We start from the raw sequence: 25243 nt of genomic DNA, 5'->3' as shown, positions 1-25243 counted from the left end.
TCTGATATAAATAAATAAATATATATATAAAAAGATATGAATCCTTATATAGACAAGAAATACCTGTTTGTATCTGTATTTTCTAAAGACTTTTGGGTCTGGTGTCGGACTGATGTACTCTATAGCTGCACGTAAGCATGGTGAATAGGAGATTTGAGCCCAGGAGTGGGTTTTGGCTCACTGGTGCCTGCCAGCCAGAGGCCAGTTTGAAAGCAGCAGGCACTGAGCAAACACGGGCAGGGCAAAATCTTGATAAGAACCCTGACTTTTGATAATGGTCACCTTCAATTACAAAAAAAACGATTTGCAGTTTCTTATTGCGTGGACTCTGATTTGAAAGGATTTTGAAAGGTTTTCAACCCTTACTGTGTTTAGGGTAATGGCATGTTTTTTAATTGTTGAAGATTGTTCGAATTTAAATAACACTGTGTGTGTGTCTGTCTGTCTTGATTTAAGACAATAGACGAATATCTGCATTTATACACTAGATTTTATTCCTGCCAGAGAAAAAAGTTAGCCTTCCAGTTTCATATCCAGCTTTGAGGATACCGGTACAGCTAACTAAGTATTATATGGCTTTACAAGAGTGATGCCTTAAGAATCCCAGAATAGTTTAAATTGGAAGGGACCTTTGGAGGCCATCTGGCCCAAGCCCCTGCTCAGGCGGGGCCACCAGGAGCTGCTTGCCTGGGACCACGTCCAGGTGGTTTTGAAAAGATCTCCAAGAATGGGTACATGATGCTTTTGGATCAGAGTTTATGGCTTGGCTTTGGTTCATATCTTAACCTAACCACTTCTTTTGATTAGATTTAATCTATATCAGACTCTTAATTGCCAGTTTTCCTAGCTTCTGAACAGACACCATAGATATGTTCTCAAGGACATGGAGAATTGTTGCTGTCATTCAGGGATCATCTAGACTGATAGCATTTGTAAGTCTTGACTGAGTTTGTTCATTACCACATTCATCTCCACATTTGTCGTTAGCATACCCAATGAAGGAAAGAATGGATTTATATGGTTCCATTGATATTTTATTTTTATTATGAATGTTGTTTGCCGGAGTGTATAGAATCCTAATGAAATTTTATGCTACGAAGTTTGGATTACTTTGACGTTTCCTTGGGACCTGAGATCCAGCTGTGTGTGATTCAGTGAAAACAGTGCTCATAGTGCATGGGCAACCTAGCTGATTAGCAAACACTCTTTTTTTTTTTTTTTCCCTTTGATTTCTTTGTACAAAGCTTTTATGTAATACTGTACGATGTTAGTGTATTAGAATAGCTAGAGTATACTTTTTGGCAGTGTCATGTATAAAAGAAATTATCATGACTTTTATTTTAATCTGTGAACCAATCTTGCAGTATTTTAAACAACAGTAGTCTACCTACATAAGCGATTTACCACTAGTTGTTGATATCTTATTTTTTCAAGAAATATAACAGTTTTTCAGTTCTCAACATAATTTATGTATTAGTGTTCAAAATGTGGCAACAATGTTTTGTTGGGTTTCTGGGATATCTCAAGTAGTTTGATTTTAAATGGTGATAGGAATGAAATGAAATTACTGTGCAAAAAAGATATTAGAAAGGAAACTTTGTAAACAAAATACGTGAAATATTGCTCCAGTTGAGGTGGAGTAATTCTAAGTTTCTTTTTTCTCTTTCTTTCTCTTGAATTTTAGATTTATCCATGGCAGTGCAAAAATTTTCACAGTCTTTGCAAGATTTCCAATTTGAGTGTATTGGAGATGCTGAAACTGATGATGAAATTAATATTGGTAAGTATGTTCTGCAATATTTTTTTAGTTTGTTAAATGTTTACTGTGATATCACTGTTACAATGTGGCAGATAACTGCATATAAAAGAATTGAAAAATTTAAATAAGTGGCAACCATGGAAGATTTAAAAAATAGTTGTCAAAAAAACTGTCTTCATGAAGTAGCTTGGTCCATTGTAGTTCTAGGAACTCAACAGTGCTTTGTTAACTGAGTCAACCCTGAATCTTCTAAGTCCTGCTGCTGTTTTAACTTTAGACAGTTCTCTTTGGGATACTAAAAGGTGTGCAAGTTTCCCATGAAATAACCTGGGTCTGCAAAAAGCACTTAAGTACCTAGTAAGACACAGGAAGTATTTAAGAGTCTAAAAACAGGAATACGTTCTTTACAACTTGAGCATTCCTAAGTATATAGTGGCCTGAGTTTTTGCCAATAAAATTTACTAGCTGCATAATGTTTTGTCTCTGTGCACTCACAGGACTGAACAGCTCAGCTTGTCTTGAACATAAGTCTCTTTAATATCTTCAAAATATTCTTTCTTCAGCAGACCTAGTCCTGAAAACACATCTGGCATTCAGAAATTGTACCACTCTTTATTCCACAGCGTTGCTGCAGTTGCAGTGATGGTTTCGGGCAGCAGCACAGCAGCTGGGGTGCTCTAGCTTCTGTCAGCGAGAAACCTGGTTACTAATCCATCTTCAGAATGAGTAGGTTCAGTGTCATGAGTCTTAGATACCACGTGGCTCCCACATCTCTCCCAAAACATCTGGGAAGAAGGGAGGTGTGGTTGTTCAAGAGTTGCTTCTAAAAATAAGCAATTTGGCAGTACAATAAGGAACGTAGGACTTGTTATTAGTTTAAAAACAAAACAAACCAAAAAAAAAAAAAAAACAAAAAAAACCCGCACATAATACAGAGGGGAAACTCAAGATTTGGGCTTTTCAGAATGTATCTCTTATGATGGTCTATTTTCAAATCTCCTCACCCTTCACTGTTTTCACTGTTTCCCTTTTCCTGGGTCAGTTAGCTAGCCGTTGGACAAAAGTCTACTTTATTTTACAGGCAAGGTTTGCCTCACCTTCATCCTACACCTTTATGATGGTTAGAAGGCTGTCCTCAAAGATAGCTGGTATTTGTTCACTGTCTTCCACTAACCTTTTATGAGGGAGGACTTATTAAAAATTTTATAAACACTGACATATAAAAAGAGGAGAGTGAAAACACTGAGCTGCTTCTATTCAGACATAAATCTGCATACATTCTTTAGGTGTATCAAAGTTGGAGAACTTCAGCCCAAAAGGTTTGATAAGGGATTTATTTTTTTTCATTGACTTCAACATAATAAAAAGAGGCAATTTGTGCTCAGTAATTATAGCCAGTTTCTAACCTTTTTCACTGAGGACACCAACTCTGAGCATAAATTATTTTTTCTGTTCAAACTGCAGCACCTTCATCAAACCAGATATACCCAGTATTACATCTGTTGCAAAAGCAGTTTACTGAAGGTCATGGCAGTATATGGAAAAGATCACTTATGTGTTCTGGTTAAATAAAAACAGTTAATGTAGAGGCATTAATTTAATAATAAGTATTGGTTCGTTAACTTTAAGTGCAGATCGTTTTAATTGAAGTGAACCTTCTGTCTTTGTATTTAAAAAGCAATATGGAATTAAGAGCCAACTGATACATGATGTAACTTTAAAAACATCTTTGAGAATTTTTTCCTAATAAACAAAAAGAAGTAACAAAAAAACCAACACAGTAGAATACTCAGCTTTTAGGATGGCAAGATAAAAGCTCTTAGTTTCTTAATTTTTTGAATTAAGGCAAATGTTTAATCAGCTGATGAATTCTTCATTCCTTTTGAAAACAAGTAACTAAACAAATTACTGAGTGAATAAAATGAGAAAATGCTTTAAAAGTTCTTGGAGAGAGTTCCAGACAACTCTGCAGATATTTAAACGCTGTGTATTTTTACTAATTGGTCAGCAGACAGATTAATATTTAGAAACAGATACCACTGAAACTAAATAGAGCAATTCAAATCATTTAATTCCAGTGCCTCTATACAGTAACTCCTGGTCTGTCAATCACTTTGAAAGTTTCTTTTTCAAAGATGTATTTGCTCAGCTTATTGATGAGCTTGCATATGAAACATTTTACAATTGTTTTATAATTAACTACTACAGTAAATAGTTACTTTCTGATTTCATACAATCCAGTTTCTTAAATAGGAGTGCATAATATTATGGTACAGTTATACATTTGGAAGTTGCTAGGGAAGTATGAAAAAGGTGAAATTTAGTATCCGAATTTAGTAGTTTCATGTGTGAATTTTATTACTTTGTAGATTTTCTTAAAACATTCAAAAAAGTAGAAAAGCATTTTTGTGCATGACTATGAAGCACTATATTCCAATTTACCAAATGCAATACTTTCTGTGATTTTTTTTTCTGAATAGTTAAATATACAAATATACTAAAAATTAATCATATGTTTATTGCACTTTTTAACACTCTACATATTATTTCTTGGCTGTAAAAGTTAATTGCACATATTTTATGCATTTAAACTAAATCTACAATATCTCAAAGTTTATGTCTCAGATTTGGTCAGAAATGTTTTTGAAGACGTAAGGGTTTGCATTTAAAATGAGGTGACAGGACAAGGAGGACTTTCATTTTACTTGTAACCTAAATGTAGCAAAGAAGAGACATTTTATTGTCTGGACATTAAACAGGCATTTAAAACTATTTAGGAAAAAACAGGGTTCATGGAGCTTGACAGCTGATTTATTTCACTTGGAGCTTCAAAGAAGGGATTTCTAGCTTCTAAGGCAACCATCCCCTGATGGATTGTCGTGTACATCAAAGAAGCTTATAAGAGTAAAAGGTAAACTGACAGGAATCAAATTCAAGTCTTAACAGAACTTGAATGATACTGTGTGCTTTTATAGGGTAAGTCTCAATTTTTGATCTCCCTAGAGGAGTGACCTAGAATTTGTCCACATCTTTAACATGGCCCAACAAGCTCAATGTACTTTTTTATTATTTTTTTTTAAATCATCAAAGACAGCTTTGTGTAGATGAATCCTGCTCTCTGTGCCGCCTTCACCTCCTTTAAGAAGAGCAGTGATTGTGCATGCTGTTGGGAAGTTTTACTTCAGTCTCCGGTGATACTCTGATTTGATGACTTTTGTACAAAACCACCAAATACACAGGGACTTAATACAGGGACTACGTTCTGAAGGTTTTAAAACATATTTCCATTTCAAGCTTGGTGTTAGAAATGCATGCTAATATTACCTCCTGGATAAGGCTTCTTCTTTCAGAATGTCATTATTTGTTTTTAAAAAAAAAAGTTTCCACTTTTAAAAAAATTGGAACATAGGGGATTTTTATTTCTTTTAACTATAATAAGTTAAAAACTGAGTTGATTGCTCTGTGCACTTTCTTTGATGTGAAACCAGAGTTGCAGGTCCCTGTTCGTTAGCTAAACACACTCAATATGCACAGAATTGTGATAGCATTCTTCAGATTTAGTTAATTTAATATTTAATCCAGTGGTGGATTTGATTTTTTTCCTTTAATTATCATATTTGATTTAAATATTTATGATTTCTTACTGTTTATTTACAAATGTTAAATTCTTTTGTGGAAGCGATGTCCCTTTTTGACAAAAATGTCTGTGGCTATGGCTGTAGAATGCATTTTATGTATTCTTTGTGCACTGTTGCAAATTACCAAAATTTATCTTCTTAGCCACTTTCCGACGTACCATGCCCAGTTTAGAATCAGACACTTTGTGCCCGTGTTATAAGTTGTTCCTCTGTTTTTTTTTCAGTAAGCAGGCTGGCTTGTTCCTCAAATCAAATACAAATTGATTTTTTTTTTTTGAACTCTAGACATGGAGTATTCATACTATAAAAAGCCTTTTCAGATTTAAAATCTGCTAACAAATTGAGTTTCTCATTAAAAAATAAACCTCTAGGAACAATTATCAGTGTTGTCTCTTACCCCGTATCAAAATGCACGTGGCAGCATGTGATGTGCAGCGTTACAAAGGCCGTAATATTCCTGGTTAATAGCACATGGACATTAGTTCCAATGGCATGTGATTCAGCCAAACGTTAATTTTTTGTGTGATTGAAATTTGTGCATGAAGTGGCATCTTAACACTAAAACCATTAATCATCAACACTAAAAAAGCATGGTAATGAAGGCTTGATGTAACTCACTCTTAAAAAGGAGAGGATGTCATCTTACAAACAGCCGTGCTTTCGTCAATATTAAATAGTGAATGGCAGTGCCAAGTCTCAGCTCTTAAACATTTATCATGTACATAGATAGTCTCAGCCAGCTATTCTATTAATATTTTGCATTAAGTTTAAATAAGTAAGAGCTTTTTGCAAAAACAAATGCGTGTTTTTAAAACATTACTATACTGTTAGGTAACCTAGACTGTAGCACAGTTAAGTGCAAAGACTATGTTTTTAATGAACTAGAGTCTTTTGTGTCAATATACACTGTGCAGACATAAATTATGCAAGGAGAAGGTTCTCCTTTTCCAATATTATCCAGCTTGTGTCACCTAATTTCTTCTGCAGGAATCTCCGTGTTTTTATCCTCCTTTCTTCTGTTTGTTATCTGGGTTGTGGCTGATACAGATGAGAATAATTAATAATACTCAGTAGAACTCTGTCATTGTTCTGTCTTGTGTTTTTTTTTAGCAAGTTCTTGTCAATTTTGTACTGAGACTTACTATAAGTTAATGAGATTTGATATCAGCAGTGTAAGACAGTGCTCTTCAGAACTAAAGGAAAACAAGACAATACATTCTGTTTTTTCCTTTGTTTTATGCCCCTCACCACGGGGTACCAAACCTTGGCCATTACACTTGGCCATTTTACTTTAACTGTTCTTATTGTTGTGTGCTATATAAGAAAAAGCACTGAAAGGCATATGTATTTCACTGTGTGGCTACTGATTTTTTTTTCCTGAAGTCAGAAGTACTTTTAGAGAGCTATATTATGAAAGATTTTTCAGGTAGCATCAGATGCTCAGTTTAGGAATGTAATAGGATTATGATGATCTGTAAAAATCGTTATTATTAATTAAGGCACAAGGAATAGGTGAGGAGTTTTTAAATTTGGTATCCTTCTTTGTGGGAAATGAGTTCTCTTGCTGCTAGCAGTTGCAGCTCATGTGATCTTTACATGCTCACATTGTAAGTCATTAATAAATAGGGTGATTGAAATTGCTAGTAAGTAGCTATCTACAGAACTATTAACTCATACCAGGCAAGTATGTTGTGTATAGCACTTAGTTTCAAGTTGAACTTTGAAAAATCAACCAAAACGTACTGGGGAGGAAGAACTTACTTTATTTTTTTAATAATAAAAATAAAATAGAAGAAAGAAAGAAACCTTTAACAATAGTTGTTTGTTAGACTCTGCTGCTGTGGTCCTAAGATCTTGTGTTTGAGTTAAGCAACCATGCCAGAAGCTCATTCTTCTTTTTTAGCTTGTACTGGGCATCCACATGCCCAGTGCTTTCAAGTTAGCAGCTGCTCGGCCCTCTTGGAGAGCACGTCAGTGGATAAGTATCCAGTCATTCAAAGCAGCAAATAGATCCACATCAAGTGATTAGTGTATAAAAGTATTCAAGTAAAAGAAAAAAAAATCCCCCCATCTCTTAAAAAAAATGTAAAAGGTTAATTGGCATTTCAAGATGCAAATTCCATTTTTAATGTTGCAAATTGTGCATGCAATGCTACATTAAAACAGAAAAAGACAATTTATAGGAGCTTTAGGCTTGCCTAATCTGTATGGAGGCAAATCTTTACAAACCAATGTATTGACATTACAGTCGCCAATTAGGGTACACTCACTTTTAACTTGTAAGAGGCTCCAATCAGGGACTTCAGAAAATAGTTGTCAAGCTAGTCACAATTTCAAGTCACCTCTATTGTACCTCTATCGTATGTGGTGTGAGATGGACTGTTGAATTAGTCTGTCTGTTCAAAAATTAATTTTTAAGCTGTCTTGAGCCACCTACTGTCTGAATCACTTTGGATATCCTGCAGGTCATCACCTTAATCACTTGAAGTTAACTTTGAAGTTCAAGAAAGTTTTTATAATTAATATTCTACCTACGTTGCACTGAACTCCCATTTGTAATTGTCTTTCTCAATGGCATTACCAAATATCAAATAACTCATTTCAATGAATTCCTGTGGCTCGGATATACTGCTGCCTTACCCAAACCAGGGAAAGGAGGATCTTGCCACCACCTTGAGGGTGGAGTTTCTGGGGGTGGATTTTATTAGTGTAGGCATCAGCTCAGTAATTTTTTTTAGTGCTTGAGTTTGTTGACCTTGTGGAGCATATTAAAGACACGCATATTTACCAAAGGCATTTTTTAGATGGGTGGGAAGGGGTTGAGTCCTGAATTAGCATAGAAAGCTATTTGCGACTCAGTGTATTTGCATAGAACAATTGTATGCTGTTTTTCCACTGCAATTACCTGCCTAGATTTGCCAGCCTTCTCTCCTCTGGTTGGAAGAATGAATTTTCAGATTAACTTTTAAGTCACCTTTAAAGCAATTTTGTATAAGCTACTTGTAAGATCTGAAGCAGAGGACAGATTTCCTTGGTACTTGTTTTGGTCTATTTTTATCTACAGAAGTTAAACAGTAACTAATTATGGGAGGTACTCAGCACAATCAGGATGTGAAGTGCCTGAAGTATTTGTTTGAAATCTGTTCCTACCATTATTATTATTACTTCTTTTTTTTTTTATCCCTGTTGCATATTTAAACAAATGCCACCTGTTTTCAAACACTATTGTTTATTGACTCCAAGAAATGAGTGATCTTATGCTAGGGCTAGGATCCCATAGAGACTTCAAAACAGTATCTGCACCAGAAAGAAAAGGTTGGTTTTCTGTGGGTCCATAGTTGGTTGTGGAAGGTCACATGAGGCTGGCAAAGCAGGAGAATAAGTAATGTTGGTCTTTATCTGTGCAGGAAGAAAAGTTAAAATAAGGTCAACAATAAACACAGACCTTGTTTTTTCTTCTTCTCCAAGATACATATCAGAATGTTGTTAGAATTTGCATGCTCCATTGTTAAGATATTTATTCAAATGACAAAAATTAGACTGGAGTGGCTGATGCAGTTACCACCCATCCTGTCTGTCGTATCCTCCTTCTGTGGCAGTAGAAGTTGGATGTGAAGTAGGGGGATCTCCTGAGCCATGGCAGTTTATACATCCTGCTGTGATGAGAGAGTCTAAAATTCATGCTAGCTCATTTCAGTTACGTTGGGCTACAAACTGTGGTGTCTCAGACTGTCCCTTGCCATGGAGCTCGTGCTGCTAACAGAAAGTGGTTGAAGCTGGTGATGGATAGCAGTAGATTTGGCTGTCCTGGTGCATTCTGCTAAGCAGTTTAAATTTGATGTGAGCAACTTGAACAAATAGAAAAGTCCATGCCACTCACTGGTCAAGATGAAGCATCTGTTTTGTCCTTCATTATTAGATGAAACTTCTGAACTCGTGTAGATGCTTTCTGCTTTATCATCTTCATCCCATGACTTCACCACACCTCTTTTTCCCTCCTTCCTCTCTTTGTTTTGTTAATGTCCAGCTCCACGATTTTTTTCTAGAATTGGATGTCCCAACGGAACTATAATGTAATGAATATGAATGCCTGTGGGGAGACGGTTAGCCTGAGGACTACAGAATCTCATTACAGAGATGTTTGAAAGTAACTCGTGTGTGCTGTTGCTGCTCATAATACACTGTTAGTAAAAAGGCGTAACACTTCAGAGTTGTCAAGTTAGTATGCCTCTTAAACAAGTTACTCATTTTCAAAAACAAGTTGTGGTTTGATCAACTTGGCTTTGAGATACTCATCTTCAGGCTTGAGCAAATAAGGTGAAGGACTTTTACTTTCTAAAAACAGAATCCTTAGTAGAGCTTGGGGTTTTAAGCCCAGAAAGTCGTTGATCACTTTGTAGGCCTAAATTCAACAAAGTAATTATGGCAAACCTAACATTAGCTGCAGTATTTGCTGATAGTTTTCATAACTAAATTGTTCCATCATTCAAATAATAAATGCACTAAATTTTACAAATCAGAAAAAAATATATTAATGATTCTCAGCTGTATCCTGAATGTATTGCTTTTCTTTTTACTTCCCCTTAATTCAGCACCCACATAGAGCCACACACAAATAAGGTTTATACAGCTGGAAGGATGGAAATACCTTTTTTTTCCTCCTCATTTGAAGTATGGATGTGCCTCTGAAGAATCAGCGATCTGGCAAGCTAAAAATGCTTGCCAAGCTAATTACTTCTAATTCCCTTGTTTATGGAATGCTAGGATTTAATATTACTTCCGCAGCTTAATATGTTGTATGTTGCCCAATGGTTGTTTTCCACATTGCCTTAGCTGTTCAAAAAACTCGAGTATGAAGTAGCCGTTGTTTTCTTAGAATTAAAGATTTCTATTTCTAGTCAATTTATGTTATGATTCTTTCTAGTGAGATTTTGCAGAGGGGGACACAAAGGAAAGCAGGAAGGGATTGGAGGAATCTCTGATTTTAACCAGAGCTCACCTTTGATCTTATCTATTTCTGAATACTCTGAGGTTTTAAAGCTGTTCATCCTTTGACAGGCCATGGATATCAGTCAGCTCTGGAAATGTCTGATCTGCTCAAGTCAAAGGTTAATGGATAATTTAATTTAGTTAAAGATTAATTAATGGATTTTTACAGTACAGGACATTACACCATTCGTTTCAGTGGAGGCCAAATCAAGCTGTTAGGGTTTCAAAGTCAGTCTCCAAAAACTCAGCTTGTGAAAGCACGTTGAGGTCACTTCATGCCTGCTGGGCTGAAGCTGAGGTAAAGGATCTGGTTCTCCACGCCCCGCTGAGCTAGGCCGCTGGAACACCTGGGCTGCAGGACTGCCCTGCGTGTGGCTCCATCAGGTGGAAGCAGAGGCTGACTTCTCGTTGGCAGATGCAATGATTGTAAACCCTATTAGTGGCACAGAGATGAAGTCTTGCTTAACAGCCACTTGTCTGAAATGGTTACCTCTGCTGTGTGAACACGGTGAAAATAGAAGGTTTGATGTTTTCACTCAAAGACTGTCAGGATCTTGTCGAGTTAGTGGCTGGTACCAGACGCCACTCCTTCAGACAAGTGTAGAAGGAAGGGGAGAGATGAAAAAAGAGCAAGTGAGCATATCGGATTATCCAGATCAGTTCAGTCCCATATTCCTAATGAACTGGAAGAAATCGCTTAGATGATTTAAAATGTTCCTGCTGTCATGTCATGATGCCACATTTTGGGAAAGCTGCTGTAGACTGACAGAGCCTAGGTTGGGCTTTTTATACCAAAGCCCTACTAGTGTTGTAGATAACTTACAGCTTTGTTGGGGGTGAATCAACATGTTGTTGTTCTTAGGTTCTGGTTTCTTCTCTGTCCAGCCCTCTTGGGCTGCAAACTGTGTGTGCCATAGGCAGTATTTCAGGTTGTGTTTGTAAACATTACCACAAAGAGCTCCAGTTTCAGGGTGAAGCCTGTGTATGTGCAGTGAAAACAAAGTTTTAGTAGCTGGTACACAGAGGCAAGTCTGTCAAGTGTAAGGCTGAGCTACTAATTCTTTAGGATTATTTACAAAATGTATTTATAAAATGTATTTTTATGAGAAGAATTCACACTGGCAAACGGATAAATCTTCACGTTGAATTGTATGCTGTCAAAATATTTGCTGCTTTCGTAATCAGAGTAGAACACAAACACGGGGTAGATCCATTGCAGTTGCTTTTTGAATAAAGTCTCAGAAGATTGGTGATGAATTTGAATAATTGATTATTTTTTTAATATTTTGTTATCTAACACAGTGTGTGATAGGCTGCCATTATAAACATGAGCAATCTTTCAGGGCTATAGGAGATGTTTTGATTTTGCTTGATCTGCCTAGAATTTTCTACTCATATTTGATTTTTAAGGTTCAGCATGAGTAGCAAGGCATGACAATTTACTGATATTAAGTCAAATGATTGGATTTATTTAAATTGTGTAACATTGCTTGTCTTAAGGTTCTCTCTCCAAGTGCTGTGTTTGACAAGTGCTGACAGTGGATCTGGTGATTCTAGGTAACCTGACTTTCTTGTGAGTCTGCTTAGCTTGTCTATAAACATACATACCCTTTTTCTAGACTGTTGTTGAAAAGGAGTAGGGTAGAAAATATGAAAGTCTTGGCTGAAAGTATTGTTTTTTTGTTTTTGTTTTTGTCAGCAGCTTATATTTATTTGTTTAAATATTTGTGACACAGCCACCTTCTATTGCAAAGAATTTTCAGGTATGATACTGTGGAACTGGCTTTAGATGCACTGAGAAAGGTTTGTTTCAGTAAAATTCTGTATTGAGGGAAAGGGTTTTTACTTCAAATAGAGGCCCTACATTTTATGGTTTAAATATGTTTAGAAAAAAAAATCATAAAATGCCTTGCTATATTTGCTTATTAACTTTTGCAAGATGAAAATACTTTTTAGTTAAAACTCCAGTTGCCTAATACAGTATGTACACATTGCAGAGACATCTTGCAATGCTTTGGGCTTTTATTGGGCATAGGTCTTGATTTGTTCCCTTGTGTGGTTTTGGTATGTTTGTGCTTATTTGTATGTGCTTTGATGCACATGTCTGTCATGCTCAGACAGGAGCTTCCATTTGCACTGTGGAACTTGCTGGCCTTTTCTGCTGGTTTTTCTTGCCTTTTTAGTGTGACAAAACCCAGAAGAACGGTCAGAGGAATGCTTATACCTGGTACATGGCCAGCAACAGAAAGGTTTTTAAATGTCTGTTCATGGGGAACACTTCCTAAAATAGGTATTGGGATTAAATGCTGTAAACCAGTGGAGGTCAAGAAGTAGGAATGTTTCTAAATCTGTGATAGTTTAATTTCTGTTTTTGTCTTCATGGTGAACATGGAGCTAACCTAGCTATCTCCATGTGAATACTGCAGAGCCAATGTGCTCCAGATTCTGATGTAGAGGACAAAATACCAGAATACCTACCCTGAGTGTACAGTGCTTTAACTCAAATGAAGCAGGGAAAATCCTGGAGTTTTTGTTTACTTTTAGTTATACAGATTTCAGTAGCTGTGCTCTGATAAGGTTTGTACTTGCCAGTGTGTAGTAAAAGATATAATCTTTTTTGGAGGACGGTATATAATGCCTGAAGCATAACTTCAGGCATAAAAGTTTTCATTATGTGATTTTTCTGGTTTCCTTATTTGTGTAGTTTTTTGTTTTTTTTTTTTTGCAGAAGTTTTAAATGAGGCGTTTTTCATCTCTGTGTCTGTCTCTTTCTGTACTTTCTTTTCCTTCCTGGTGTGTAATGGTTTTGTTTGGCAAATTCAGATTTGTTCCTGTAAAGTAGCACACTTATTTTCAAGAACTGAGAAAAATTTGGCAAAATACCTTTCCTCACAATTCAAGGTGGAAATTGCCATGGTAAACAAGATTAACACTTTAGGTTGTGCTCCCTGGGAGGATTGTACTCTTAGAGTACTCTATTGTTTCTATTTATTTTTCTTATAGGCATGTCTGTATTAAGTTGTCATAAACCATCCTTGAAATTGGGTGGAATTTTTTATTTTTAGTTAATCAGAGTGGAAAATTCAAAGTCTGGGTTAGGAAGAAATTGCTTCAAAATCTGAAAGATTAAAATAAATGCAGTGGTTCTAATTGATAAAAAGCATCGGATTAAACCCTTACAAGTTTGCTAACCATTTTAATTACAGAGTAGAGAGTGAGGATGTTCATCTACTGAATCTGAACTTGCTTCACGTTGTCCATTCTAAGTATGTTTTGCTTTTGTCCAGAGAGCCGTACAGAGCAGATCGAGTTGCCCGTACCTTTGTGTACCTTCCCACAATGGAATTCTTCAAGGCAATTTGTGGTTATTGGGACTGTGAATTTAAACCACTGTCTGCTGGCAGAATTTGCTGTCAATTTGAGGGTGTCTGTCGGGGGATTTCCATGTTGTTTTAAAACCTGTACGGTTGAATCTTTCCTTCAGCCTGTGTTTTACTACAAGAAGTATATTTCACCGTGTTACAAGAAGGTACAAATAGTTTTGTTTCTATTCTTTTTGGAGGCTATGGTAAATGTAAACACAGACTGAAGGAATGCATGAGGTCCTTATTACAGATCCATAAAATCTGATACCCAGATTAGGGAAATAAAAGAAACCAAATGGAGGCTAAGAAAGCCATTCCAATATTATTTTTCCAAAGTTAAACAATACTGAAACTCCATAAAGAGATGAACCATTATTTTGCTATTCTCCCCCATCCCCCCCCTTTTTTTTTGTTTTCATGGTGGAAATTTCTAACATAACTTCTCTTTTGATACCACTGTTCCGCCAAGAGCTAGAGGTTATCAGACATGCTGTTAGTTTACAAACTGGAATTAACATAAATACACAAACAATATTACTTTAAGCCTAAACAAAAAAGCGGTTACTCAGTTTCCTCTAATATCTGAGAAATTGAACCCAGAAGACAATGAAATTAGCAAAATAAACAACAGTTTCAAATCCTGTCCACTTTGTCCTCTTTTCTTCTTCATTTGTCTTCTCCTCTGCTTTCCCAGTAAATATTATTTATGGTACAGATCTCAGTCTTCTGAACTGAAGTTTCTCCGAAAGTGTTGCCACTTGGAAAGTGAGGGAAATGGAACCCTGGGTATAGAAGTGGCAGAAGAAATAGAAGCAGCCAAGGAAAATGAAAACATGAGCAATAATTGGGAAGATTCAGCAGGTGTATACTTATTTAAATATACCTTTCCTGAAAATCTGTTTATAAAAAAGTAGCATTTCTTGTAGGAATATGTTACAGTTGTTTTACACTACTATTTTGTTAGTTATACCACAGCACGACTCAGGCCCACTCAGCATTAGTTATGAAATATTTATAAATTGCATACTTTATTCCTTATGCCGTGAGTTTGCAGGGTAAGGCGCTGATCCTGCAACTCATTCCTTTTAGGTTAAACTGCACCTGAATTTCCTTCCAAAGCTGTAGATAGCTGTATGTTTCCAATATTTTAAGCTTCATTCAGTAGAATAAAGGACAAAAAAGAATTGGTAAATCAGTCCAGATTTGATGGAGCTAAAGGAAGTTTGTGCCCTGCCAGACAAGGCTGTATTTAAATTTGTAGTCAACATACTGAAAAACAAAGAGAACGGTGCGCTTTTGGGGCCTTAGTTCAAGACAGTTCTCTTTTGGATTTACGCTTTGGCACTTGAAAACTTGCCACAGCGGTGACATTTTGAGACATACCATTTAGTTACCTTCAGAGATATGCTGCAAGTCCCATGTGCCTTTTATGACATTCAAAGTTTGTGTTAGGTATAAAGTACTGAGAAAGCAGATTATTGAGTATTTATTCCAGATACTTGTGGTGGCCTGCCAGTGTTAATCTGAAATCTTTTTTTTTTTTTCTCCTGTCTGCTTAGGAAACCATCTGTTGCTCCCTTTACCCTACTTTTTTTTTTTTTTCTTCCCTTCCCTGTGCTTTTTCAGTATGGCTTAAAGCCACAGAAAGAGAGAAGGAAATTTTATTTGATGTTGTGGCTTTTGAAAAAGTGCTTGAAATAGCATTTGTGGCTGCAAATAAGGCTAGTCATTAAAAGCTCTAGAACTGTGTCTGTGAAATAGTAACTATTTAATAATGTATTTACTTTCATTTCAGAACTGGAAAAGAAAGTTTCATCTCCCAGCCCTCCCACCTACTCATGGGGATCTTATGTCTATTCTGCTTTGTCACTGAAGTCTAGTAAACTAGCATTAATCCTTAGGAAATTTTCTTGTGGGTCTTACGTCCGTCTTGATTTCTGATTTAGTAATACATTACTTACTGAGGAGAACTCCCTCGGAGGCGTTAGTTGATGTTCGTGCTCCAGCAGGAGCTCAGAGCCTGTTGTAGCATGTCTGCGCTAGCGGTGACTGGTTCTGGAGAGAGGATGCACTTGGCTGACCTTCCTGCCAGCGTCTGGGTGCAAGGAACAGCCCTGTGCTGTCATTGCCTCATTCAGATCAAGAAGATGTAAGGAAATTTCTGCCAGGCTTGCAGTTTTTTGTTTTTTTTTTTTTACACCTTCACTGAACTGGATTGTCTTACTAATATGACAGCAAGATGTATTTCTGTATGTATATTTATTCCATCCTGGCATTCACATGCCTGAAGATAATGGTGATAGCTGCTTAAAATACTATGAAATATTGTTTAGTGTACTTTGGAGTTTTTGAAAATTGTCTGTGCATTATTTAAAATGGTCAGTATAGGTAAGTTAAATGAACTGTCCATTTCACACAAAAAGCATTTATTTTTATTCTGTCTTCCATGTAACTTTTCGTTCTAACTTCGGTTGAACATTACCTTGCAAACTTGGTTTTGTATCTTTGGATTAGGTACCGGTCATATAAAACTACTTCTGGGTTTCATATGTGTTGCTTTCCTTTACTCATTAAATCTAGACAGCCTCAAAGCTAATGAATGTAACATGAACAGTGCAGTGCAATGCTGTACTGTAGTATTAAACTAATTATCAATAGAGTTGCTTCAGTAGTGTCCCCAGGCATGTTGTTTCAAGGTGATGTGTTCTCTACACAAGTACATAACAAAAAGTTCATAAAACTTTTCTTTTTTTTTCCGTGAGAATTCTAAATCATGAAAGTATATTCTTGATAATATGCATTTTATAAATTCAGATAAAGGACTTCTTATCCTTTTTTTTTTTTTAATCTCCCTCAATCCTACGCTAAGCTTTGGTTCTCTTTTAAATATCCAAGTGGAGACGTTTCTAGAGCCATACGGTATGTTTGAAATGATCAGGATTAAAACAAATAACACTCAGTTTTGCAGAAAAGGACATTGCTGATCTACACCATTATGGTTTAAGCTGGTGGTACTGTTTAATTAATTTGCTTCATATGGAAGCAAACCTTTTTTTTTTTTTTTAAATAAAATAACAGGAGCTATTTCTCCTAAACAAGGAAAAATTTGCAGCAAATTATTGCTGGGTTGGGAACACTCCAGAGAAAACAGCTGGTGACCTGTTTTAATTGTGATGAATGAGACCACAAGTATACAGCAGGGTAAATATACAATTGTTTTTACTTGTTGGGAGTTGCTTTTCACAGACATCGTTTCTATCTTAATGCCAAGTGTATCTTACAAATCCTTTGAATAACCCTTAAATAAAAAGCAGACTGTAAAACAATTTGGATTATGTAAGCTAATGACTTTGGGGGAATAAAGTGTTACTAACTTGATTAAGGCAGCACTTTGTTTTACTTAAACAGCCTACCAATAACAATTGCTTTGTGAAAATAATTAAAAATACCTTAATATTAAAAATTTTAGGTTACATATTGTACTCTACATTATCAATATGTTTTCAGGATTTATTTCTTATCAGCACATTCCCACGGCATTTCCTCTTGTAAAGTATCTCGACTCTTATTCCCTCTCACCCGCTTTTATATTTACGAAGTTCATTTTAATTCCTCCAAGCCTATTCTGGTTCAAAACTGCGAGTTGCAGTTAGTGAGGGAAGGTTGTGACGTTTCCGTGGAATTCACGGACTGACTGACAGACTGGAACTGGCCATGTTTGACACACGCAATTCTGATTTTGAGGTCTTCTGTCTTTTAACTATGCAAAGTGTCTCAAGTTATTATTTTTTAAATATTTGTTAGTTTCTTGTTCTCTGCTGAGTGAAACACCACCACTGCTGAGTGAAACAGCACCACTGCTGAGTGATCTCCGAGGGATGTCTGCCTGCCCAGGCTAGCTTCTCACAGGAGTCCTGATGCCCCATGGTGGGGGCTGCTTTGTGCACCTCTGTCTGTCCAGCCGAGTCCACAAATGAGGCAGAACTGTAATATATATACAACAACAAGTGGTCTGAGGGAAAGGAGGGAGGGGAGAAGGGAAAAGGGGCTGGGGAGATACAGGAGCAAGGATTGTCTTGCCCTCCCTTTACTACCTCCTGCTGCAGCCTCCAACACGGATGAAGTTCTGTGGGGACATACCCTGCCTTACAGTGAGCTCAGACTGAGTGGGGAATGTACAGGAAGAAGGGCTTAATACTATAAAAGATTCAGAAGTACTGCGATACTCGTTGGTACTGTAGGGTAGCTAGTGTTGGTAAAAGCTTTTTTGTGTCGTTGCAAGGATAGAAGAGCCATTGAGGTCACCAGAGACAGCCCCGCTACTGAGCACTGTCTGTGTGCAGGTAGCGCATCCTTCAGTGCTCTCTGAATTACACAATGTGCTGAGTGTTTTCCCCTTTGCACCTCCTGTGCTGGGAAGCAAAAAGGAAACGAATGTGAGTGTTGGGCAATGAACAGCAGCAGTGTAGTCTGTACCAATGTTAAGATGTCTCTGCAGCAAGGGTGTTTCTGGGGTCAGGGAAGTAACTTGCCTTAGTGCTGCTGAAGTGTGTAGTTTCTGTGCTCACAATGAACCTTGGACCTTTTCAATCCCACCCAAAAGTGAGACACTGGGGATGGGAGGATGGCAGCAGCTTCTCAGTCTTTAGCTGAGGCGCTGTATGTTAATTAGTACTGTGAGATTTCCTCAATGTATAGCATGCTAATGTAGATTTGCACACTTGCAGAATATGTTCTTAAACTCTAAGCAGAAGTTTTGATTTAGAAATTAAAAAACAATAGTTATACCACGAAACTAAGAGGATTTGTTAAGATGCATCAAAAGCTTCTTTTATTGCTTTTTCTGCCCTTTTTTTTTTTTTTTTTTCCCCACTCCTCACAGTTTTCTGCCGTCCTTCTGCCTGGTTTCAACATCCTACCATTCTTCTACTATTCTTTTTTTAAGTAACATTTTGTTCTTAAAATATGGAATGTTGTCTGACCAGAGAGCATATTGTATTTCCTGTTCATATCATGGGGCTGGGAATTGGTAATATTTGTGCTTGGTTGCTGAAAGGTGTTGAATGTTAACTTTCGTATTACAGATGATGATGAAAAAAAAAATGATGTGATCAGAACCTTAAGGGAAAAGCACCACAAGGCTTGATGTGGGTAGGGAAAACTTCAGTTTCAGGAGGTTTGGGATCTGCTGTCCTCACAAAGATATAATGTTTGGCATGATAATTTCTCTTTGAAATAGTTCTGTCATTGTAAGTGGCTCCACAATAAAACACAAAAAAGGAGAGGGGAATGGAGTTTTAACATGTGACTGCAGTAACACATCATCTTGCGGTTAAAAATTACCAATTATTTCACTGAAATAATCTGGAAACAATTTATCTTACTGGCTTTACTAGAAATTCAGCTGTTTTTCTAAAGTGCCTCCTAATTCCCTGAATAGGTAATAAAAATCAAACAACATGTTTATCTAGTTTATTTGAAAAGATTATTTTTTTTAATGGTGGGTAAAGAATCACTCAGCCACATGTGCAAGAAAGGAGGAACTAGCTCTGTCCTGTTTTCTACAGGCAAGGATAGTTTTTCCTTAAATTTAAGGGGATACCAGTATGAAAATAGTAAATAATTTGTGGGTTTGGCTAGTTGTTTATTTTGGTCATAGGGTTTGGTAATGGGTACATAGATATTTTAAATAACAGTCAACAGATTTTATAGAAGCATAAAATCGTTTAGGTTAGAAGGAACCTTAAAGATCAGGGGATTTGGGGGTCGGAACCCACCAGACCAGGTTGCCCAAAGCCCCATCCAGCCTGGCCTTGAACACCTCCAGGGATGGGGCATGCACAGCTTCTCTGGGCAACCTGTGCCAGGGCCTCACCACCCTCTGACTAATGAATATATTCTGAATATCTAATCTAAATCTCCCCTCTTTTAGTTTAAAGCTACTACTCTGTCCTGTCTCTACACCCCCTGACAGAGAGTCCCTCCCCAGCTTTCCTGTAGCCCCCTTTAGGTACTGGCAGGCTGCTGTAAGGTCTCCCCAGAGCCTTCCCTTCTCCAGGCTGAACAACCCCAACTCCCTCAGCCTGCCTTCATAGGAGAAGTGCTCCAGCCCCTTGATCATCTTCGTGACCCTCCTCTGGACTCATTCTAACACATCCATGTCCTTCTTTTGGTGGGAGCCCCATGGCTGAATGCAGTACTCCAGGTGGGTCTCAGGAGAGCAAAGTAGAGGGGGAGAATCCCCTCCCTCACCCCGCTGGCCACGCTGCTTTTGATGCAGCCCGCGATACGGTTGGCTTTCTGGGCTGCAAGTGCACATTGCTGGCTCATGTTGAGCTTCTCATCAACCAACGCCCCCAGGTCCTTCTACTCAGAGCTTCTCTCTTCAATTTTCTTATCAGGTAACTTAACCAGTCAATCATATATTAACCAGTTAATCATGTATTTCTTTACTTGTTTTTGACAGCTGTGATGTTATGAGTCGATTATAAATGAATAAGTTAATTTAGCCAATAGCAGACTAAGGTTTTATTATGAAGACGTAAGATGAGTTAAAAAGCTTGTACAAGAGGACTAGGATTTCACTTACTTATAAAGGTGCCAAAATTTATTTTCTGGTATTTGTGATCTGAGGGAAAATCTTAAAGGAAAAGGTTCAAGACCCAACAGGACAACTGTCTAAATTACCAGGTGTATTTGGACTAAATGAAAAGTTCATGAGTAATGATGGGAAGGATTTGTCAGCAAAGAATGAATTAGAGGTCAGGATGTGCAGGTATACCATTACAGCTGCAAAAAATAAACTATGTAAGGTCTTGCAGAAGAAATTGGAACAAACAGTGAAATGTTCTTCAGCTGTAAAAGTTAAAAGAGAACAAGAAGAATGCAAGGGTGACCTCTGCAAGGTCCAGATGGGATAAAGGATAACAAAAATTTGGGTATGGTCCAGAAACTAAGTAGCAACTCGTGTATGCTGAAAATAGACTTATGGCAAGCTAGATACTTGTTTCCTCTTAAGTAAAGGAGCACAGTGGATCCTCCAGAAAATGTACTCTATTAACGGGCTGAAGCCATATTATTAGTGACAAATCTGGTAAAAACATTTAAGATAGAAAAATAGTTGTGGTCGTTTCACGTTGATAGACAGATAAGCTCTATCACTCTCTCACTCCCCCTGCTCAATGGAACAAGGTGAGAAAATTTGATGAAAAAAGGCTCAAGGGTTGAGATAAAGACAGGGAGATCACTTCCCAGTTACCATCGCAGGCAAAACACACTCAGCATAGGGAGATTAATATTATTTACTGTCTACTGCTAGCAGACTAGGAGGGCAGTGAGAACTAAAAACCAACTAAAACTCCATCCACCCTCTTCCACCTCCTCTCCCCAAGCAGCATAGGTGAATGGGGGCTGCGGTCAGTCCCTGACACTTCGTCTCTGCTGCTACTCACAAATGCCACCTCTGCAGCCCTTCTGCTACCAAAACTTTGCCACGTAAACCCAGTACAATAGTAAAGAGGACAAGAGCTCTGTTAGCATACCTTCACCAGTGTGTGCTAGTTAGCTGTGAAGACTTTTTCTTCTTCCTTTCAAGCCTGTTCTTTTAGGAAATTCTACAAATTATGTTACAATTTTTTAACACACATCCCTTCCCTCCTATTTAGAAAGTGATTTAGATCATCTTGAGTTTGTTTTGGGAAGCTGTAGGGGTTATGAATGTGTATTCTGAGATCAGAGATGTCAAATGCAGCATCCTGTCGTTGGAAGCAATTACTGCTTATGCATCAGGAGAAGGTCAAGAGAGCTATTTTGCTTTTCACCTGAGATTCTTCTCTGTGTTTTTTGTCTGTGGAACAGTGATGCTGAATTCTGAATAACCCATATGCCCTTGAAAAAGTAACATAAATAGCCAGATAGGAGTTTTGTAGAGAGATTTGTACCACTTGTTTCATTTGAATGAAGCCTTAACAATTTTTGAAGCATTTTCCATTTTCTTGCCTAGTTGTATGTGTTAATACTTTCATTACGTTTCTGTTGATTTCCAGAATAGCCCTTTGACTCATACTTGAAGGCAATTGTGAGGAAAGCTTCTCTTACAATTATAGCAGAATTTGTCTAAAATCTTTACTTTCAATATTTTGCCTGAATATTTTTCATTGTTCTTTGTAGTTTTTGTTGCCACACTATAATTGGAGAAACCCAAGATTTTTGTTAGCACTCAAGCAGCAGAAAGAGACTGCAAAAGTAAATGTTGTGGCTGAATGTGTGAATCTTTGTTTTGAGACTGATCTTGGCACGTTTCACCATAATCAGTTTGCCATGTACCTTTTAAAACTGTGTTTTTTAAATATGCAACTCTAATGACTCAGACTCTTTTCTTTTGTTTTTTACTTTTTTTAACCTGCTGCTCGCTTCATTCTGTGCTTCATTTAATGACTACGGATTGCAGGGAAATACTGTATAAGAACTGTATCTTGTCACTACAACATCAGTCCAGTTAGCGGACTTACCTGATCTTGAAGTGTAATGTTGACCTGGACATTTTTTCTTGACTTTTTTTCAGCTCAGTCACTGAAAGAGTTTGCTCGGCTACTGATTGCTGTTGAAGAGGAAAGGAGACGACTGGTAAGTTTGCTGGCAAAAATCTTTTTCGTTGGCCCTCTTTCTATGTAAAACAGTACTTCTTCCACTCCTCCTGAAGTGCTTTTGATTTTTATTTTATTTGGGCAGTTAGTGTGAAGCATTTTGTAAGAATCATTTGAAGTTGTGTAAAGGCAGAAATGTGCTAACACAGACTTCAGCAATTTTTAATGGATTGTTCAGCCAAATACTCTGCACCAATCTAAAAATTATTTTTTCACTTTTTTTTTCCCCGCAATAGGCTTTTAATGTTGCTTTACCTTTCCTTTTCCACATCTTCACTTGTTAGCAATGGAGTAAACACTAAACAAATATCTGAAAATTGAAAAAATTGGTATTTTTGTTTAATGAAATGCTTTTTTGAGTATTGTCCAGTGAACGTATAATAGTAATTAAAATATGGTAAGTGTTAAGAAAAGAGACCAAATCCATCACCTCTGAGAAACTCATGCACAATAATTTATAGATCAAACCTGTCAGATTTGTCCTTTGTTGTATTATTTGTATTCCCTTTGTTTCCATACAGATGAATCTGCCTTATGCTTTCATTTACATTCCTCTTCACATGTAACTTTGTTAAAGAAGTTTGAAATGTATTCTCTTAGAAGTATTTTTTAAAAGTTACACATAAACAATGCAACTACATTTTTACTTCCATGGAAGTCAGTCATGAATAAAGAAGATTTGTAAGGATTAACGTTAGTAGGGTGTTTGTTTTTTTTTTTAAATATTGTGAAAGATTAACCAACTCAAATCCATTCAATGGCTGTCTATTCTTGTTTTCCTTCCTCTTATGAGTACTTAGGGAGGTGAGGAAAATTTTTTTCTGACTCACATTAGGGGGAAATTTATTAATCCAAGAAGAGGCTTACATAAGGCTCTCTTATTTCTAGGAGCATTAAACCATAGAATAGGTCTCCCACTATTTCTGTTTACATACATATTTTAAAGTGGCAAAATCATAAACATTTATGTGGTAGAATTGCATAGTTTCACCTAAAGTGATAAAATGGAAAATTTTTTTGGTCGATGCCAAAAATTTTTTGGTTGATGTATTTTTTATTCATGCTGGGTATATGGTACAGAGAGGGGAGTGTGGGAAGGTGAGTGTTCGGAATTTACCATCTTAAAACATGTTTACCAGAACACACATTAGTTAGTTAGTTAAACAATGTTTTAGATGAATAGCTTTCCAGTTTAGGTTAAAGATAATTTTGAGCTAACTATTAGAGAAAGGAAAAGCAATGAAGATGTGAACGTTTTATTTTTTAAACTGGTTAGTCTTTCCTGATACATGTACATAATTTCCCTTGATTTCATTCTTTTTTTGATTTTTTTCCCCCTCAGATGATTCATTCCTTTGGCACATTTAGAAGTTTCTGGCTTCTCTGTGGTTTATAATTTGATCTCTTCATGTAATGTTTTACTTCATATCTCGTAGCAAGGCCATTGGAGTAAAAGGGGAAAAAACATTAATTTTCTAAAGTGAAAAACAAACAAACAGAATCATAGAATGGTTTAGGAAGGGACCTTAAAGATCATCTAGTTCCAACCCCAGGGACAGGACTTCCACAACTCCCCTGGGCAACCTATTTCAGTGCCTCAGCACCCTCTGACTGATGAATTTATTCCTAATATCCAGTCTAAATCTCCACTCTTTTAATTTAAAGCCATTGTCCTATCCCTACACCCCCTGACAAAGAGTCCCTCCCCAGCTTTCCTGTAGCCCCCTTTAGGTACTGGCAGGCCGCTGTAAGGTGTCCCAGGAGCCTTCTCTTCTCCAGGCTGAACAACCCCAACTCCTTCAGCCTGTCTTCATAGGAGAAGTGCTCCAGCCTCTTGATCATCTTCGTGGCCCTTCTCTAGATTCATTCTAATATGTCCATGTCCTTCTTGTGCTGGGGGCCCCGGAGCTGAACGCAGGGCTCCAGGTGGGACCTCACGAGAGCAGCGCAGAGGGGGAGAATCACCTCCCTCGCCCCGCCGGCCACGCTGCTTTTGATGCAGCCCTGGATACGGTTGGCTTTCTGGGCTGCAAGCGCATGTTGCCAGCTCATGTTGACCTTCTCATCAACAAACACCCCCAGGTCCTTCTCACGGTTGCTCTCAATCCATTCTCCACCCAACCTGTATTTGTTACTGGGATTGCCCCAGCTCAGATGCAGGACCTTGCACTTGGTCTTGTTGAACCTCATGAAGTTTGCACAGGCGCTCCTTTCCAACCTGTCCAGGTCCCTCTGGATGGCATCCCTTCCCTCCAGTGTGTAAATAGATACTGTTTTATTTTGGTGTGACAGTGGGTATGCATGGATTGAAGAACTGAGCTGTTGGATCCCATTGCAGGGTCAGAGACTCAGATGAGATTTCAGTCTTATGGAAGAATATTTTACAAATTGCTGTGAGTTTAGCAGAATGCAGTCATCAGATCATTGCAAATAAAGTGGCAAATAGCGTTCATGTGTAGAGACTCTGCACTTGGGAAATCATTCACACACAGCTTTTCACTGAGTTTGAAAACATTGTTCTTTTCAAACTGAATGTGTGTGCTGAGAGCATTGTGAAGATACAGTTATCATGGCAGTGATATTTGTACAAGAAAATTCAGCAAATGCAGCATTTTTTTTTAAATGTTTGGTCTGCCAGTTGTTGGAATTTATTTAATTTTTCTTTAGGTTAAGCTTTCTTAAATAGTTGGCCATGTAGGAGCCAAATGCAAAAATGAGAACCTGAGTCTTGAGAAAATAAATAGTATAATATTGTTCTGTCTAGATCTCTACATAGTTCCTGTGCTCAATCCCTTCTTTAGGGGCAAATTTCGTAAGTGAAAAGGAGTTTGCTTCTTTTTTCTTTTT

General features: G+C 37.3%; 1 protein-coding gene across 2 annotated transcripts in view; it reads left to right on the top strand.

The window, feature by feature from the left end:
* Positions 1–25243, top strand: part of ARHGAP42 (Rho GTPase activating protein 42) — a 171440-nt gene that overhangs the window by 38687 nt on the left and 107510 nt on the right. For both annotated transcript variants that reach the window (XM_083840029.1, XM_083840030.1), the window contains exons 2-3: positions 1685–1780; positions 22315–22376. In XM_083840029.1, coding sequence (XP_083696155.1) covers positions 1685–1780; positions 22315–22376 — 158 coding nt within the window. The remainder of the gene's footprint in view (positions 1–1684; positions 1781–22314; positions 22377–25243) is intronic.

The sequence above is a fragment of the Anser anser genome (assembly GCF_964211835.1).
Source record: "Anser anser genome assembly, chromosome: 1".
Taxonomy (NCBI): domain Eukaryota; kingdom Metazoa; phylum Chordata; class Aves; order Anseriformes; family Anatidae; genus Anser; species Anser anser.
Note: the sequence above shows the minus strand (reverse complement) of the source record. Positions and strands in the feature narration are given on the sequence as shown.